The sequence below is a fragment of the Vigna unguiculata genome, chromosome 8 (genome assembly GCF_037176805.1).
Source record: "Vigna unguiculata cultivar grain cowpea cultivar isolate G323 ecotype 2 chromosome 8, ASM3717680v1, whole genome shotgun sequence".
NCBI classification, from domain to species: Eukaryota; Viridiplantae; Streptophyta; class Magnoliopsida; order Fabales; family Fabaceae; genus Vigna; species Vigna unguiculata.
The window spans coordinates 8272101-8293093 of record NC_140799.1 but is presented as its reverse complement, the minus strand read 5'-3'; the positions used below and the strand labels follow the sequence as shown (position 1 = coordinate 8293093).

The 20993-nt window shown below is 32.5% G+C and overlaps 2 protein-coding genes across 2 annotated transcripts; one reads left to right on the top strand and one right to left on the bottom strand.

The window, feature by feature from the left end:
• The first annotated feature begins 2596 nt into the window (after positions 1-2596).
• On the top strand, positions 2597-6638 carry LOC114193266 (mraW methylase family protein). Its single transcript, XM_028082994.2, has 5 exons — positions 2597-3066; positions 3692-3916; positions 4824-4892; positions 5593-5785; positions 6040-6638. Exons 1-5 carry the CDS (start codon positions 2710-2712, stop codon positions 6450-6452), a joined length of 1257 nt encoding a protein of 418 aa, XP_027938795.1. The 5' UTR covers positions 2597-2709; the 3' UTR covers positions 6453-6638.
• Positions 6639-11371: 4733 nt separating this feature from the next.
• On the bottom strand, positions 11372-14697 carry LOC114193589 (transcription factor). Its single transcript, XM_028083453.2, has 4 exons — positions 14530-14697; positions 12285-12357; positions 12147-12202; positions 11372-11757 (listed from the first exon to the last, which is right to left on the bottom strand). Exons 1-4 carry the CDS (start codon positions 14574-14576, stop codon positions 11643-11645), a joined length of 291 nt encoding a protein of 96 aa, XP_027939254.1. The 5' UTR covers positions 14577-14697; the 3' UTR covers positions 11372-11642.
• Between the last annotated feature and the right edge of the window lie 6296 nt (positions 14698-20993).

The window sequence follows — 20993 nt, the reverse complement described above, 5'->3', positions numbered from 1 at the left end:
ACTGGGACATTGATGAGTACCTTGACCACCATGAAGTTTGACGGTTCGCGATCGATGTACGAGCATGAGATCGAGATGACAAATATCGCAACAAGACTTGAGTCTCTAGAATAACAGTAAGACTTAAGTCTCTAGGAAAGAATCACGAGAAAACCTTCATCAACTGCCATTTCTAGAGACTTAAGTCTTGTTGCAATATTTGTCATCTTGATCACATGGTCGTGCATAGTACGCGAATCGTCAAACTTCATGGTGGTCAACGTACTCATCAATGTCCTAGTGAGGGACTTGTCAGCAGTTTGAGAGCATTCTTCCACAAATTTCATAAATTCTCTCACGTTGTCAATTTTGGGAAGAGTTGACTTAATGTTGCTTGTTATGTTCATTCTCATAAACATTAAACTAAGTATGTTTGATGTTTTCCAAGCTTTGTAATGAGTTTTCTCTTCATGGCTACTTGCATCCGTCATAACAGTCGGCTTTTGAATTTGAAAAACTAAATCAAGATCCAACACACCTAAGTGAAATTGGACTTGTTCGCTCCAGTCAGGAAAATTTAACCAATTGAAGACGGGAACAGACGTAGCGAGTGACTGTAAAGATATCAGAACAAAAACTTCAATTATCACATGCCTAACATTAATGATTTAAGTTGTAAAACTAAACATAAATACAGATTCAATCATAAATGATCATTCAATGTATACTAATGTTCTAGATCCACTAATACACAAACACAATGATGTTAATCATATTATATAACATTAATGATAATTAAAATATGCATCAACTGGAATCCCTTACTAATCTTTGGGTATATAAATAAAACTAGTGACACATACAAAATTATCTACTATCATGATCACTAATTATAAGAATAATTAATCAACTTTTGGACGATCTTGAATTATCATATACCAATGAACTTCAATTAACTCATAAATCAATTATTCATAATTTAGCATCCATACTATATGTAATTAAAATTAAAAAAAAAATAGTTTGAAATCAAATAACTTTAAAATTTTGGTCACTTTGTGACTAAAAAAATTTATCATGCTGATTTCAAATAAATACATTTAATTACTATAAACCATGGATAGCATTCTCATTTATTTTAATTTAACAATAACAAAACATATACATTATTGCAAATTAAAATATATTATTCATATAAAAATAAATCAACATTCATTATTTATTGATGACATAAACCGATAACATTGATTGAACTTGAATTCAAATCATTCACGATTATGTTGGTTAATTATTCCAATCAAACCATCCAATTTGCAATTATCACAATTCAATCAACAATTCAATCAATTAACAAGGTAGTGATTCAATTATAATTTCATTATACACATAACACAATTTTAATTTGAAATCAATTAGCAGCGGAAGAAAATTAAAATCCCAAAATATAATAATTAGATTCTTAAAAATTGGACAAAAAACATAAATTAAGTTTCATAATAATTTCATAAAAATCATCATAATTTCATCATACATATAAAGCGATTTCAAAATTTGAAATCAACCAGTAGCGGAAGAAAATTAAAATCCTAAAACCTAATACTTAGGTTCTTGAAAATTGGACAAGAACATAAATTAGGGTTCATAATAATTTCATAAAAATTCCTAAATTCATAGTTAGGGTTTATCATAATTTGAAAAAAACAAAACATAATTTGAAAAAAACCATATAGGAGAATTATAGATCTAATAATACATGCTCTGATACCACGTGCATATTAGTTAGTAGTTTTCATGAAATAATAATTCATTCTAGAAGACTACTCTAAATCTTAATATTCATGAGTCTCACACATTCATGTACATAAATCATAATAGATAATAGATATTATCCATGAGAGATTTATTGAGAATAGCTCTTCAATCTCTGTTCGTTAACTTTCTTTTTCAATTTATCTCTTTATCTTACGTCCTCCTTTCTTTTCTCACTCTTTTTTTTTTTACTTCTTAATGATTTATTGTGAAAGAACATTATGGTGAGAGATAGAATCTTAATCCTTTTTATAAACCAACGTCTATCAAAATAAGACCAGACTTTATTTTATTTTTATTTTGTTTTATTTTATTAAAACTTTTCACAATAATTTATAGATCTTTATAATTTTATTAAAACATATTTATCCTATTATAATATTTTAAATAAATAATATAATATAATTAATTCGTAAATTAATTATGAGATCCGACCATTCCATTCTTAGGTTTTTAGTGGCTTATTCAATAATGAACATACCTCCATGGTTAACAAAGCAAAGGGACGTGAATAGCCAAAACTCTATGCTGCATATGTGCCATAAAAACGAGTTAAAAAAGCAGAGACACTTGCATAATTGCACATAAGATCACCTATCTTTCCATGCTAATCTCCTCTGCTCGAAGATGACTATCTATCTATCGTTACTCTCAAATCGATACATATGAGTTGAAATAAATACAAAAATCACTCACTCTTGTATCACTTGAGAAATTATTAAATAAAGTCTTTAAAAATTCATATAAGTTTGGAAACTTAAGAGATAAATATATTATTTTTATTTTTTGTTATTTTAGTTACAACCTTTTAAGACGATAAGACAGCTTTTGGCACAAGGCGGAGTTTAGGTCTGAAGAAGCAAGGAAGTTGAGGAATGAGTGAATAGTGGGATCGTTGTGGTGTGTTCCCAAATCACAAAAATGGCGAAGCTTTGCAAAATATCATCCTCACTCTTCCTTTCACTATCCCTCAAACCGAAACTCATCTACCGCACCAATGCCTTTCTGCTTTCTCGTTCAACCGCCACCACCTCAAACCACAAGATACAGAATGCAAAAGCAGGCTTGGCCAAAGAAAAGCGCAGAACACGCTCCGACAAACACTTCAACCCAGACGCCATAATTCACCATTGCAACGTTAACCACTCCGACATCGACACCGCCACCAAGTTCTCGCACATTCCGGTCATGCTGGGCGAAGTCATGGACGTCTTCTCCGCCGCTTCCTTAACCTCCTTCGTCGATTGCACCCTCGGCGCTGCCGGTCACTCCACCGCCGTTAGTATTTTTATTCTTCTTTATTTGTTATTTTATCAGTTTCGCCAAAGATCGGATTTTTAATTTGTAAATAAACTGATTTTAGTTCATGGAGAAACTTTTTTCTTTTGTTTTTCTGATTTCTTTTTGTTAAAGTGTTTCTAGAAGAAGTTATCCAAAGATCGGTGAGCCTTCTCAATTTAATCGTGTTCTTGTACGTGTAAAGCTATTTCTAGTTTGGTCACTAATAACTATACATGTAGTAGTATTCTTAATTTGACCCCTACAAGTGTAGGGCATTCTCAATTTGGCTCCTATAATTCAAGGATCAAATTACAAATGTGTCACTTGGATAGAAACCATCTTAAGTATGCACACTCAAATTAATAATCTATTAGGGGTTCCTTCAAATTAATGTGTATTAGGGGTGATGGTGGGAAGAATCAAATCAGTAATAGGTTTACAAATGTGAATGTATATGGACAGCTTTAATAAGTTTTTTAGTGTAAATTGAGATTGGTTTTAGTGAGTGAAGTAATAATTCGTTATAGGAACTAACTGGAATGTTTCACCTTTTTGAAATTTGTGGAATTTTCATTGGGTGTTGTTGAAGGGCTGAGAAATGGAATAAAATGAATTGAAACAGGTGATCAAGGGTCATCCTGAGATGAAGTTTTTCGTGGGGATGGATGTGGATTCTGCTGCACACGACATTGCCCAACCACGCCTTGATGCCGTCTTAAGTGGTGATGTCAAAGCTTTTACAGTTTTGAGGAATTTTAGGGATGTGAAGTCTGTGCTTAGAGAAATCTCAGACTTACACATGGGTGTTGATGGGATCTTAATGGACTTGGGAATGTCATCTATGCAGGTTTGTTCTACAACCAAATATGCATAGGACATATTTGATTTACTTGTTGATAAGCACGTCAAAAAATGAGAAGTTAAAATGAAATAAAAATTTTCCTATAAATTCAAATCAGTTTATGTATAAGTTAATTCATATCAGTTCTCTTATTTGGGATATGTTTGGATAAACTTTTCTAAAAAATACTTACAGAAGAAGAAAATGGGAATGAAAGATGAAATAAGTTTTTCTATAAGCTAAAATTATCTTTAAAAACTTAGTTTTAGGTTATGCATAGACTACTTTTAACACATGAGAAATTTATTTCATTGTAAGTGTTTGTGGATAAGTTTATCCAAAACATACCCTTAGTTTCTCCAAAAACGTTATTGTAACTTACGTATACACTAATTTTTAGTTTATACAAGAAGCTTAATTCACATATTTTCTACAGTGTCTGTTGAGAAGTTTATTCAAAGAGGATCATCATACCCTTCATTAATTTACCTGCACACTTGTGTTTCAGCTATTGTGGTTTCAAATTGCTGCTCACTTGTTGAAATTACAATTGGCCGCTATTGCAATTGCTAAGACAGTACATGGATAAGTGCTTGAGTATTTTGGATCTCAGACTTCGGGGTGCATTTGGATAAACAACTTAATTAAGCTTTTAAAGAATAAATGTTTATCATTTTAGGATTGTTTTATTTTATTTCTTTGAGCAAAGAGGAAATAAGGTTTAATTGTTTTGAAGTTATCCAAGAGATTTTGTTGAAATAGGCTAAATTTAACTTATGAAAATATAAACTGTTTTTATAAACACTCCTAAAGCACTTACAGGGGTGCTTATGTCATCATTCCAAAGAAAATTTAAATAAGCTATATTCCAAATGCACTAGTGTTGATTTTTCTTATGTATTTTTGGTTTTAGGTAGACAATCCTGCAAGAGGATTCAGTGTGCTCAGTGATGGACCCCTTGATATGCGGATGGATCCTCAGGTATAGTTTCTCAGGCATTTTGTATCTCTGTGAAATTTAAGCTCTTTTGATAAAGAATGGGATCAGTAGATATGGTGGAAGCTGTTTGTTTTTGTATTGCATTACATGTAATGTTGTTGCTGACATAATAATTGCAAGGTTCAAAATTGCCGGGATGGCATCAAATATATGTTGTTTAATGTTGTCTGCCCATTTTTTTTGTTGTCTCCTCGCAAAGTTAAGATGGTTCAATCCAAGTTGCTATTTCTAAACGGTTTGGTTTCTCTAAAGAAAGTGATGCATATGTTCCAAATATGGAGTTATAGCCAATTGATTATTCAATTAATGGCAGCGATTGTAACAAAGTTCCGCTGCATACATATGCACCAAATCATAGAGTTGTTAAAATTCTCTCTCTAAAGTGTCCCTCTTTCTTTAAAGGAGTAAAATTTATTTCTAAAATACCTTCTCTAGAAGTTTAGATATATGATCTGTAGTACCAAGTTATCTGTGTAATCAATGCTGCAAACTCGTTTGATGGCTTTCTTTAATCCTTCTTGTTGTCAAAATGTGCCTATTTCCTCTTTTACCACACTATGGTTGTTGTTTTCGGTAATCAAGGCGAACTAGTTTCTCGTGTAATTATACCCAGTTGACCGCTTGCTGATGAGTAATACATACTTTTTCTTTGCTATTGAACTGATGCACAGGCCTATGACAGGCAAGTCTTAAAGCAGAGGACATATTAAATTCCTGGCCAGATTCTGAAGTGGGTCGTATCCTAAGAGAATATGGAGAAGAAAGTAATTGGCGAACCCTGCAAAAGAAAATTGTCAATGCCCGATTACACGGTGGATTTCACTCTACCACTGATTTGCTAGATCTTATCAAGCGTGTGACTCCTCCAATGAAAGGTAGTTCCTTCTCCAGGCTTCTTTTTTTGCAGTTCTGTGTTCTCTTTAACTTATAAACATCACTTCTCGTGCATGCCATTAATCGATCATCACATATGTTTCTGTTATGTTCTCAACTATGTCATTCCTGATATTCATGTATGCTAACTTTCAAAGAGAGTTATAACATTTTTTTCACTCTTACCTTTTGTTTCATCAGAAGGTGTGAACTGTAATTAATTGTCCATGTTCAAACTTCAATTTCACTGTAATAGGTGGAAGACAAGGTTGGATAAAAACAGCAACACGGGTTTTTCAAGCTCTGAGAATTGCTGTTAATGATGAACTGAAGACACTTGAGGATTCCCTCTATTCTTGTTTTGATTGCCTTGCACCAAGGGGTAGACTTGCTGTCATATCTTTTCACAGTCTTGAAGACAGAATTGTGAAGCAGACATTTCTTAATATAGTCAAAGGAGGCGAAGATATGGAAGAAAGGGAGAGCCTGAACAGTGATTTGAGGAAGACTAGTGATGAAATCAAAGAAAAAGAAGCATGGATAAAGCAAGTAATACATGGTTCAAATGGAACAATTCTCACAAAAAGACCAATCACACCATCTGGAGAAGAAGAAAAATTGAACCGCAGAAGTAGAAGTGCAAAGCTCAGGGTTATTCAGAAGCACTGAATATAAAATATGACAAACTGTTGTCTGGTGTAGAAGTAGAACTAGAAGAAATTAAGATTAAGAAATTGTGTTATTCTTTGGTTTAGATGAATTTTGTAAGGATTGATTTACATACATTTAAATTTTGTCACATTGTGTCTCACAAATAGGAGTTACATAAAATTGTAAAAATGTGTCATTCTAGCATTTAGTTCTACATGTTAAGAAATTCTGTGACAAAATAACCTAAACTTACAGTGAAAAAATTTCAAGGAAATTATCCAAATACTTATGATAGTAGTCGGTTCTTCAATCTTTTATAGACGAAATTGCCCTTACAGATAAAATTAATATATTATTATTTATTGTTATTATTGTTATTAATATAATAATAATTATTATTAATTTCATTATTATTATTTATTATTAATAATATAATATACTTATTTAATATTAATATTATTATTATTTTGTTATTAAAAGAAATAATAATTAGAGAAATTTTATTTTATAAAAATTAAATAACAAGTAATATTTACTTTCCATTCTAGCATGGAATCGATTCCTTATTTTTTGGAATCGATATATCAAAATATATGTGTATGGATTGATTTTATACTTATTAAAATCGATTTCCTTTGGTCTTTGCTTTCACTCATTATTCACAAATCAGATTCAATGGGACTAATTTTGTAAAGCTCTTTCTTCCCTCAAATCTCTTCCTATCAATGAGATGGAATATTGAGCTCATCATGCAAATTAGCTCTTTCTCCCTCCTGCAAATCCTTACATGTGAACGCAAAATTCAATCGTTTATGCATCGTCGCTAACTCTTAGTAATAGTAAATTTGCGCATTCAAACACAACGTTAAGGATTGATTTGAGGGAAGAGAGGGAGAGGAAGGAATTATGTGGATTTGAGAGTAAAATTGGTATTGTTTATTTTAAGGGATTTAAAGGTGGTGATGGATAAATTTAGGAGTGAAGTTTATGAGTGATTGTAGTTAGAGCTGCCATCTTTTATTTCAGCCCCTGGGCTGACCCTGGCCCCCTATAGAGCTAGGCCCCATTTTGGTGGCCCATTTATGAGGGGGCTTTTTCAAAGTCTCTTGCCTCCAAAGCCCTCAAGTCGGTGGGTTGGGACAAGATAGGACCAGGTCAGCCCCTCAGATAACTCTTTGTTCAAAAAACAAGGGAAATACATCTTCGTTCAAAACTATTCTTCTTCTTAAATTTCTTTCGCCCAAGCTCAAGACAATATCTTCCCAAACTGCCATCATCTACGGCGGAGCTTGACGCCAGCATACAACGAAAAAGTGATATCAGAGGTAATCCTTTTGTGTGTGACTAATACCTCTTTGAAATTTGACTACAAATCCCTTTTTGCATTTTTTCTTCAATTTTGGGGATTCCAATTCTAATATAGAGTACATTATTTGCGTTATCCTTTTTGCATTTTTTCTTGAATTTAGGGGACTGCAATTATGATATACATTACATTATTTGTGTTGTGTACGTTATGCAGGTTGTGCTTGTAGCCTCTGATAGTAGCCCACGATGGTTGACGAAGCATCTACTAAGTTTGGCTTCATGAAGGAGTGGGCAGTGGACCCTTTATGTTTGTTAGAGATATTAAACACGGTGAACTTGTGCTTTCTCATACTAAGGAGTTTGGCTTCAAATTAAGTGAACTTGTTCAACTAAAAACTGTCATTGCTATCGAAATTAAGGTGAGATCCTGGCATCACACCAAGTCTATAACATGTTTTGTTTCTGCTATCTTTAAAATAAATTTCACATGTTATCTTGGTGTCACAATGCAGAGCTAGGCTTTAGAGTAGTCTTGTAGAAAAACCACCATAATATTAAATTTGGAAGGTTTTTTGTTTTGCCAATTTTGTATTTCGTTCTTAATATGGACTAGGTCATTTTGCTTTTGGCTATATCTTAATGAGAGAAGAAAAACATGATTTCTCTTCACAGCCCAATAATAAGTGAAAAATACTAGGTCTTAGAATTGTGAACAAAAGGGATAAATGCATGGTAATTAATCCGGGTAAGAACATTTCGATAGAGGTAGTTAATCCGGGTAAGAATTATCTCTTCAACACAACAATCTCTCAAGGTCTTTTATAACTCATGGGGTGGTAGCTTGAGGAGCTACGTATTTCGGCTCCAAAATTTCATCCTAGATTATAACTCCAAAGTCTGCTTCTTTGGAAAACTTGAGTGAACTCATTGAGATTTCTCTCAGTCATAACCAACTTAGATGACCTACCCCAAATGAAATAAGAAGCCTTTCTAGACTTAAGACAATAGATTTGTCTAGTAATGCATTGAACTTAAGCTTTCTAATTTCTAGTAATGCAACAAAGTTAAACAATGTAATTTCTGCAGCAAGAGGTGTTCCTATGAGCAGAGCTCATATAAGTGTTGGTGGTTATTATGATGGTCTGTGAAGCATTGATTAGGTGGGTGCATGAAGCAATTGGAGTTTTACAATGGAAGAGTAGTTCCATAAGATCTATGAGTCTGGCCATATTCTATATTGTTGTAAATAATTGATGCCAGATTTCTAAAAGAAAACCATGATGCTAGATTGTTGTTCATGTTTGTTTGCTCTGTATATTTTCTGTGATCTTGTAAATTAAGTCATAGATCGTAGGAACTTTTGTTATTATTTGATTATAATTTTTGAATTAATATATCAACATGTTTCTAGCTTTACCATCATTGATTAAAATATTAATGTTTCAAATTTTAAGGAAGTAAAATATATATTTAACAAAATTTAGAGTTAGGTTATAATTGCTAACTTTTTCTATTTAGTTGTTGTACTAATCAAAGACTATTTAGTTATTATTTCACATGCTTCTTAAAGACAAGTTTTAATTGTTTGTTTAAAAAAAAAATAGGACATTTAATAAGGGTATGTTTGGATGGAATTTTCTCATAAAGACTTCTAAGAAAAACAGTGAAACTAAATTGGAAGCAGTGGATAAATTATTTTATGCGTTGGTCTCCTCATGCATTTTTTTACTGCTTTTCAGAACTGTGCCAAATCTATGGGTGTTGAAGTAGACTAACTGATGCTAAAATCCACTGTGGCGAGGTTACAAATTGTGGCATGGTAGTTCAGAAAATGTCACAAGAATGTGTTAACAATATAAATGTGGATGGTTGGTGATGCTACCTTTTAGTCAATTTTCTCGTGCTTTTGTGCACTTTACAATGTCAATGTTGGAATATTTTTTGTTGTTTACGGTGCAATGAGTGTCATGTTGTTTACAGTGCATATAGATGCAAAATAGGGAAGATGCATATGTTGTTTTGTTGTGGTTTTTTTTTTCAGTTATTTCTATTTTTTTGTATTCATAATGAATATTTTTTTCTTAAAAAAAAAAGGCCCATGGGCTGGTCCTATATCACAGGACTTTTGTGGACTTTTGGGTCTTGTGGACTTTTCCCATAAGGGGCTTTTTGGCCCTGTAAGCTTTTCTAACCCCAACCCATGTGGGCCAGGGCCAAATCATGAGAAATGGGTCAATTTGACATGTCTAATTGTAGTGTTGTGATAGATTAAAAAAAGTTAATAAATATAAAAGTAAGATTATCAAATTGTCCTTGATGTTAAAAGTTAATATAAATTAATATCTAAATAGGCTATAATTATTTTTTAAAATTTTATTGAATCAATGAAATTTTAAAAAAATATATAATTTTTTTAAAAAAAAAACAATATATTTCATACGACAATAAATTAAATATTTACATATTGAATGTTTTGGTGACAAATAATTTATTTACAATGTATTTGGTATGAAAATAATCCTCCAAGGCCACTCCACTTCTTGAGAAACAAAAGTAGAAGTAAAAAAAATTGCATGGAATCGAATTTGAACAAAGGGAATCGTTCCAAAGCCCATGGTAAAAACATGGAATGAGATCCATGATGGAGGAAATCATTTATAACCACATGCCACAAGCATGGCATCGATCCATGATGAAAGGAATCATTCCCAACATAACCAAACTAGAATAAAGAACCAGTTCCATCTCTCTCCATAACAATTCGTCTCCTTCTACAATATTTGAGAATCGTTCCAACATGTTCCATATTTGATTCCAATGCTTCGTCTTCTTCATTTTTGTTACCATGGACCTACACAAAACCAACCATCATTCCTCCATTATTGATACGGGTTCTTCACCATGAACGATGACCTCTTCTCCATTTCCACAAACTCAACACACCACGACACATGTGGTAGCATGTGCATAAAATGTGAATTGATAGAAAGATAATTCAGTAAATGATCGTTGGTCACTCTCAAATCACCACAAATATTACGAGATGAGATTTAGGAACAATCCCACTGTTCATTGCTCCCAAACTCCTCCTCTCATACCCAAACGAACACAATTAATACACTCTAATCATTGCTTCCTAAAGCACACTAAATGTATACAAAAGAAAACAACACTAGTTTTCATATATTTAGCATAAATAACTCCCGGAAAAATCACATTTAAAAACCAAGTAAAGTTTGATTTAGAGAAACAGAAAACTAATCATCTTTAAAATAAACATAAACCTGTCCATTTGCTAAAATCACAAGAAAACAAACCGATCCATTACTATAGTATGTAAAATAATTGAAACCGAAATGAAAATATTTTTTAATATCATTAAATTTTGCATTAAGATTGAAATAAAATTATGTGCATTAATAATAATACAAAATGACAAACTACTGCAATACGTTTGTCGACTTTTACAATAATATCTAGGAAATGATACCAGCACGAAGAGTGATTTTTTTATATTAGAAATCATACCAAGAGTTAATTGTTATTAAATTACTATGTAAAAATGTTGTAGACAGGTATATGAACATTACATCCTATAAATATGTCAATCTACACATTATGAGACCTCCTTCTATACGCACTATAGCAACAACTTTCTAAATTTCAGGAAACAATTTTCACCTGTGCCACCAACTATCGTCCAGGAATTGAAAGTAAATACAAGTACATTACTGGAGTTACCGAGCATATTATGTACTAAACACTTTAAACATCATCTATAAAAATTCAAAACTCAATGTGAACACTTTTCCAACTTGAAAGAAACAAATACAGTTACATTTAGACGGTAGAAGTTAATAGTACACTTCAACAACCAAATATTCAATAGATAATGAGATGTCACAACTTCATTTCTTGGCCAAATTGTTCAATAGTTTTTGTGGCTAGCGTCAGGACATCTACAAAAGCACTAAATGATGCCCGCAGAAATCTGGCTTCTGTTGCCTCAAAGTGCCTGAATAAGATTACACATTCAGCATGCCCTTTAAGCTAAATTAACTAATGAAAGTAGTAAATGAATCCTTTTAGGTAAAAGAGACCAACATTAACGCCTAACATATTGCAGATGATATTTAAAATTGTAGTTAAGTCAAAATATCTTCATGAGAAAATTGCAATTAACCCAAACATGATGCAAATAGATAGGCATCTATACCTAACATTTCATACCCAAATTTGATGGCTAAAACTTAATTGCAAACTTCACTTGAGTTACCAAAACTACGTATTTTATATCTCATTCACTCTTAATAACCTAATAACATTAATTGCTTTAACCAGCAAATGAAGCTTCACTAAACTGACAATAAACAGTCAACTATTAATACTCAAGAGGATACTCACACTGACAGCTTTCCATCTGACACTGACATGCCTCGTTTTACTTTATCAGGTTGCAACTGCAAAAGGCGCATAATTATATAAAAACTAGGTGAAAATAATTGGTAAAACATTGGATAGATCATGTGCCCAGACAATTACCTCTTTATCAACTGCTAAGGTAGCATACACAATGGAAGCGTTCTCTTCAGATCCAAAATCCATTTCCATGTCACTGTAATTGTCATTCCGTTAATTACATGTTTGTCAATATTTCAGTACACAAGGGAAATCTCAGAATTTTCTAAGCAAGTTTTTCTCGTGGCAGTGAATCTTTTATGTTGAAGAAATTTACACACAATTAATGTACATATATTTACTAGATCAGAACATTGTTAAAAACAAAAAAATGTTTACATAAATATTTAACTGATTAGGTCATAAACTTGAGATTTTGATTGCATTTGGCTTACTAAGTTCAAGAAATTTATACACAATTAATGTACATATATTCACTAGATCAGATGATTCTTAAAAACAAAAACATTTTACCATAAATATTTAACTGATTAGTTCATAAACTTGAGATTTTGATTGTATCTGGCTTACTAATAATAAGTTCTGGCCTAAAAACAGAACTTGGGCCAACTATTTTATTCAGGCAGTGCAAAGCACAAGAAAGCTTTATGATTTGGGTAATTCACTCCAAAAGGCAGGAAAAAGAAATAAGTAAAGGAAACTTCTTATGCTGACTACACAGATTGGTTAGGAAGGTAACATGAATGTACGGATGAGTGCCTCACAGGCATGATCGACTAAAATCAATTTGCTGACAGTAGTTTTCTCTGAGAAGCCTAGGGCTCTGGTTGCCTTTTGTTAGAATTTCGACTTATTGCCCTTCTGAAATTGAATAAAACTCACACTAGTTCTTGTTCCTGGTCATTTCCAGTCCTAACTTTAATTTCATTAGTAGCCCAATAACAAAGAGGATACACAATGAAGTCAAATGCAACAGCTACGAAATGCCAATCTAAAATGTCCAGACATGACTGCACAAAAACTCAAAAATTTTAAGTCTAATATTAACAAACCTTTTGTCAACAATGAATCACATCTTTCTCAATATGTTAGTTGAGAATTTAAAGTTTTGTGGGGTAGGAAGACTTTCCAATTTTTAAATATTTTCTTTTCCTAATATTATGAATCAGCCATAAATTTATCCTCTAAAAACCTATCCACATAACTTGGTTTCATCATGCACTCATACTTTTACAGTTAGAAGGCAAGAGGAATTTCAAGTGTTGTTTTCTACATAGTTCCTTGTTACTACAATCTTCTGTCCTAGGTCCTCTCCAACTTTTATCTTCTTACTAAATCAATATCATAATTCCTATTAATCAATATATGTCCTCACGCAAAACATGCAATAAAACTCAATATAACAGTTAATCCATACACATCATCTAGACTAAATTTCTTTTATGCAGGAAATATATTTGGGCAGCAATATAACGTCTGATTTGGGAACCATTGCCATCATGTGATACATCAAGGTTTCTAATTCCACATCCTCACAATGTACTTGTCACCTAAGAAGATAAACATTGCAAACACATTTCTATAACTTCAATAAACTCTATTCTATTACTATAGCGTCTAAATATCCTGCTGGCAGAATTAGAGGTATACATATAAACTAAGTTGTCCTTTTACTTTCCCAGATCAAGATTTTCAGCCATAAGTTTGCAATGGCAATGTGTCAAAGCATGAAATAAAAATGTTTCTAAGAAGTAATTATCGTCTGTGAGATATGAAAATAAGAAAGAAAAAAAAAACTTATATAAGCTATATTGTTGAAGTTCTCTCATATTACTTATTTAAAAGTTGGTTTTTAACTTATGAAAAAGCTAATTTTAACTTTTTTTTCCATTTCTTTCTTCTCTTACAAGTGCCTTCTCCAGTATAGCTTTTGTATTTCCTAAATTGAACAGGGATTATATCGATGACATACAAGACAAGACATGCTAGCAACACATAGAGTAATATTATTGGTCAAAATTGATTGAAAGTCATAAAATAAAGAGAAAATAATTGAATTAAAGATACGAACCACAAAAAGTTGTGATATACCAATAGTAAAATTGGGTTTCTAGCTTTTCTCCCCACAGAAGGGTATCAAAGCAACATACCGCAACATAGAAACCAAATTCAAAACTTTAACAAATATCATCAACAAGAAATACAATTCACTTCCGAATTCTCAACACAGAAAAAGAAGAATAACGAAAAACATGAAAAAGAGAAGGAACATGAAGAAAGTAAATGTACACATGCCACATCACCATTTGTAGAATGGAAAACGCTGGCTAATTACAAAATTGGTTGAAAAGTTTAGATAGAGAGAAACCATGAGAATTCCCATTGCGGTTGGTCATGTGGTGCGGTGGAAGCCATGTGTGAACCTTGAAAGCGTGAAGTGGCTCTGACGGCAGAGGAACGGGAAACAGAGTGGTGCAAGTCAGGGTATGTAAGTGATGGAGGGAACAAGAGTCTGAAATAGGGTTTCTTTACAAAGCATAACGAGGGAAAAGAAAAACGATTTTTTTCCTAAAATAAACCCAAATAAAAAATAATTACTAAAACATTATATATTTTTCCTAAAATAAATCCAAATAAAAATAATAATTACTAAAACATTATATACTTTTTTCTAAAATAATTATCTAACTTATACTTTGAAATGATTAGGTTAAATCATACCGGAGGTCTCCTTCTTTATATTTGACTCAATTGTTTGACTCAATTGGGACCATATTCTGAAAAATTCGTTGCAATTAAATAATTTTTGTTAGTGTTAGTAGTACACTAACGTGGTCAACTATGTGACATGTGTCAGCATGTGATTTTCTTTACTTTTTAATTTTTTTCTTTTTTAATCTTTTTTATAATTCTTTTAAAAAAATAAGATTGTCACGTGTCAATCTGACATTGTGCCACATGACAGAGATAGTATGATATAGTAGTGTCACTGTCATGTGCCACGTGTCACTGCCATGTACCACGTGTCATTATTGGATGTGAGAAGTCTCGATGTAGTTATTGTGTTTGTTATTTTGTCTTAATTTGGTTCCAAATTTTTTAAATTGAATCAATTTCGATCTTTATTCAAATTGAGATAAAATTTTACCTTTATATAAATGTTACTATGATATTTCTAACAAGATTAAGTTTTTATTTTACATTGAACTTTATTTGAATATTGTTTCAAATATTTATATATCAATAATTTATAGACAAATATTAGAGTTTATTTAAAAATAACAACTTTATAAATTGAATTGTAAAATTTTAAATAAATATATTTATTTTAAATTGTTATAAAATTATTTTAAAATTTTATATTTGAATTTATAAAGTTTTTTTATTTTATAAACAACTCTAACATTTATCTATAAATTATAGATATGTAAATATTTAAAACAAAATTTAAATAAAAAATGCAAAATATACATTTAAATAAAATTAATTTTATTAAAAATATCAATTATAATAGAAATATCATTGTAAAATTTATATAAAAATTAAATTTGGTATGGGAATGAAATTAATTCAGTTTTAAAAAAAAATTGGGACCAAATTGTTACAAAATAACAAATACTATATTGAAACTTTTCACATTCAATAGTGACACGTGAACTATGATTGCCACGTCACACCGTATTTACCACGTGGCACAATATTAAATTGACACGTGACAATTTCATTTTTAACAAAATTATAAAAAAACTTTAAAAAAAAGAAGAAATCATGTGTTAACCTTGTTAGCGTACTACTGACAAAAATAACTTAATTCTAACGAATTTTCTAACTTAAGAACTCAATTAAGTTAAATAAAAAGAAGTAAATCTACTTAAAATTTCGTTACAAAAATAGAGAAATCCGAAATTATTTAAGCAAATAATTATTTTCTAAAGTAGAACTGGTCACTGTACACAGAAATCGTGTTTTATGTAATCGATTCCTAAACTACAAATTATATAAATTTTGACATCTCTCCATTTGTAAAACGATTTTTTGGGAGTAGATTGCAATACTGTAATACCCCATTTAATTAATAATCGTAATTAAAGGAAATGTCACAACGAAATAGTATAGTGGCGCAGTCTTAGAGTTTCCATATAACGCCTTACAATGAACCAAGACTTACAATGATGCCAAACTAAACCAGATACAGAAATTTAATTGAAATGAAATGGAAGTTTAAAGGACAGCCAATACATGGGTCGTGGCCTTAAAAGAAAGCCCAGAGTAGAAAATCCAGCCCAGATGGCTAAGCAGTGGAGTCACCGTTCCCCTGTTGACCGCGAAGACCTCTCGCATATGCTCCTAATATACTTCCTTCTCCTATCATATCATCATACTTAATTGATCTTCAAAGCTCTGCCTCCCATAAGCTTCCAACTACACGTCTGCTTTCCCTATACACTTCATGGCCTCCACCCTTAACCTTAAACCTCCCACATTGTTCCACTTTGAATCTTAGACATTGTCAAGATGTAAAACCAAGTTGATTTCTCAAACCTTGCCGCATGAACACACACTGATATTTTCTCATACACTAATCTCTGAACTCAACTCTTCTGGTAAAACTTGTGGTATACGATCTTAGAACTTGATCTTGTATCTCTCTCAACTTAAAGCATTGCTTCTTAAATTTTAACATCATCTCTCAGCACTCTAAACCAAGACTCAACTTTCATCATCTATCAATATACAATCTTCTACATCTTCGCACCTTTGAGACAAGAGACTTCCTCCTAGGCCCCACCAATCCTGGTAAGGGTGAGTAGGTCAAGTTGAGCTTGAATCTGCATTCCCTCATCGCTACAGACACGAGACACAAAACACAGAGGCGTAACAGGACAAACTACGACATACAAGGCAACACTCCATCATCTACAGACAACCAAACCTTCTGTCTGTCACCCTTCCTTCCCCAAACCATTAGAATTAAGAAAGGAAAAACAATCTTTGATCTAGTCATGAGTGTGCACCCTCATCACTTTATCAAGACGTTTTCTGTTCTTAAAACTTTTAATTTCACTGACAAACTCGACTAGACTTGACAAATTACGCCTACAAGGCATGACAAACCCACAACCTCAGGTCATTCTAAGGACGAACTGCTCTGATACCATTAATGTAACACCTCATTTAATTAATAATCGTAATTAAAGGAAATGTCACAACGAAATAGTATAGTGGCGCAGTCTTAGAGTTTCCACATAACGCCTTACAATGAACCAAGACTTACAACGATGCCAAACTAAACCAGATACAAAAATTTAACTGAAATGAAATGGAAGTTTAAAGGACAGCCAATACATGGGCCGTGGCCCTAAAAGAAAGCCCAGAGTAGAAAATCCAGCCCAAATGGCTAAGCAGCAAAGTCATCGTTCCCTTGTTGACCACGAAGACCTCTCGCATCTGCTCCCATCAATAAATTGATGATCATCGCAAAAGAGAGAAGAGCCACATATAAGACAACCAGACAAACAAACAAGATAAGCTAGAGCCGTAAAGATTTCATCAATGCATTCAGATATACTTTCGCAATCCAATATACGTACATCACCCAAGCATATTATAACCTTCTAAATTAATACACTACGACTAGACTCGACTCATCCGGATACATATAACCTGGTCGGATTCAGCAGATGCTTGCACTTGTGGTGGATACCTCTGCTCACCCCCGAGTTATGTGTTACAAGTGTTATAAGTGTTACAATGAATCAATTCCCTCACACACAAGGTTAGACCTTAATGAGTTTCAGGCCTCCTGCTACTCTCACCACAGGAGTCAATCCACTCTAAATGAGTCTAACTGACTCCTTAAAGTGTCAGGATGCAATCCTTACCTTGAATCTTTACCAAGTTATATAGATAGGGCACCACCATGGACACCCACTAACAGGGGCCATGGAATTACGTCCCGACCACTGAAGCACGACCCTGAAGTCTCACCTAAAGACTTCAAGGAATTACGTACTGACCAAATACCAAACATATACAAATATCCAAGTAACAAATACATATATCATGCATAGGAACCTCACACCAGCATCTGTAACCAATCCTCATTTATCATATATTGAATCATTACCAACTCGTTATTCCCAACCATGAGTAAAGTGCTTCCTCTCATACCAATACCATGCCACTGGATTACTAACCATCAATGTCCATCGTTGCTCATGTAAAATTCGTGACCACACACACACACACACACACACACACACACACACACACACACACACACACACACACACATATATATATATATATATATATATATATATATATATATATATATATATCCAACCTCTCATGTATAATTCATAAAGAGATCATGCCAAACTCACAATTCACCACACGTAACCCTCTCTTAATCATGCATAATCACCCTCATCATGTCGTTATACAATAACCCAGTCAATCGCATGCTAACCATCCAATAACAGAGAGAAAACCAACTCAGAACGTATCCTCGCCCAACTCCTCGCTCAAGCTGAAGGGCCTCGCCCAGGCAAGAGAGACTCTCGCTCAGGCGAGCTCCCTTCGCCTAGGTGAGAGCTCATGAATCTGGAACAGTGGCTTATGCACGTTCTCGCTTAGGCGAGACGCTCGCTTGCTCAAAACTGAGTGGGTTGCCTAGGTGACCATTCGCGCGAGAAGGCCTGGGCGAGCCTATGCTCACCTCGCCTAGGCGAGACAAGCTCACTTGGGCGAGATTATCAATCGCCACCACTGTCCGTACCTGCAACAGTTCAAGAATCATAAAAATACAAGCAAAACAACCTGCAATCGCATTAAACAACGAGGTTCTAGCTTCCCGTACCTGGGAATAATCTAGCACAAGACTTTGACGCTGAATGGAGGAACACCATAGCTATAGGAGAGGATTATGGAGCTAGAAAAAGAACAACAGTGGGTACGTTACGGGAACATTAACATTGGCTACACAATAGGACCAAAGATTGGAAGCTATGCGTTGGGGAATACTTACGTGAGTAGAACGAGGTTGAGCTAGGCTTGAATCTGGTTAAACATTGAAACCCTAACGAAGTGACGGCTGCGACTCTAAGCACCAAGGGAGCAGATTCTGAAAGTGTAAAATGAGTGAATTAGGACAGACTTTGAGGTGGTTTTATCCTTTGGGCCAGCCCTTAGGCCCAATAACTTAAAGGCAGCCCTTAAAACTTTAGGACAGAAAACTGGGCCTTACAAATACAGGTATTTTTTTATATTTAAATATTTAATTAAGTAAGTAAATAATAGAAATAAAATTATAAATATGTATATTTAATTAATAAATTATTTATAATAGAATAATACAAAAATATTGATAACAATTATATATAATATATTTTTCATAATATAAAAGAACATGTAAAAAAATATAAAACTATTTTTAATGATTGAAAAAGTTTTAGATTTATCAATTTATGAATGATATTAAATGTGTATATATATATATATATATTATAACTAATAATAATATTTATAAATATTTAAAAGTTATATTAAAACAAAATTAAAGTTACAATTAATAATTATAAATATTGATTTAAAATTTTTTAGTTTTATTAAAAATATGTTAAAGTATAATTAATATTTACTTAAACATTATCTAATAATAATATAATTTATATTACCTATTAAAAAATCATTACTTTAATAATTTATATCGACTATTAAATTTATTAGTAATAAATTTATTAGTAATAAATGCAATTGTAAAATTCATAACAAAATTTAATTTTAAACGATATTCCCATATATTTAAATTACAAACATTAAAAGTGTAAGCATAATTTAAATTAAAAATAACTACGAAGTTTTTAATATTTAGGTGATAGAAAAATAATAATATATATATTGTATGGACCAATTGGCGTGCCAAACGTTAATTGGTCGATATTATCTCAAAATAATTTATATAATTAGTTGGAGTCCATGTTTGATGGTGTGATCATGTCTCGTCGATTGGCAATCATCAGGTCGCCTCACCCACTGAACAAAGGTATGAGCTTATAGAATAGATCCAGTTCTAGGGATTGGTCGTGGATCAGCCAACTAACCAAAAGTCTCTATTGAGGTTGACTGCTCTAAAATAATTATGGTGTATAATATTGTAGAAGCTATAAAACACTGCACCTAGATTTATCTACTACACTATTGGGTGACCAGCTGATCGTCAAGCCGTATTTTTTCGCAAGAGCAGTCTTTTTTTCAATTGCTCACTCTGGAGATTATGAAGATTTGTGCACCAGCGATCGATCAGCATATTGTTCAGATTGCAATATTGAACATATGAAAATATGTGTATCACCAATCGGTCAACCACCTTAATGGCGTCATACGATAGGCTACGCTAAACTGTGGCAAAGATAAATAAGTACTTTTGTAACTGTAAATAAGTTAAACATATAGTAATTAGGTTTTAAAAACAATTGAGCCCGATTAAACCAACTCTAATAAGAAACCAATGAAGAAGATTGTAAATATAAGTCAACATAAGATTGCTGGGTGGCATTTATTACAATATTAATTGATAATACCAATCGAACTATTACTGATTTAAACATTGAAGTCTCTTTAGCATGTACACCGATAGGCGGCGAAGATAATCATACAAACAAAGGACTGAGGAACCAAACGAAGTGAAGACTACAAGATTAGACAAAATGTTTAAGTAGAAGTTAAATCTTGTATACCCGAAACAATCTAAATATAAAAATTAGATTAAAAAGAAAGAAATCTTAAGGATTATATCAAATAGTATAATTAGTTTAGAGAGATATTTAA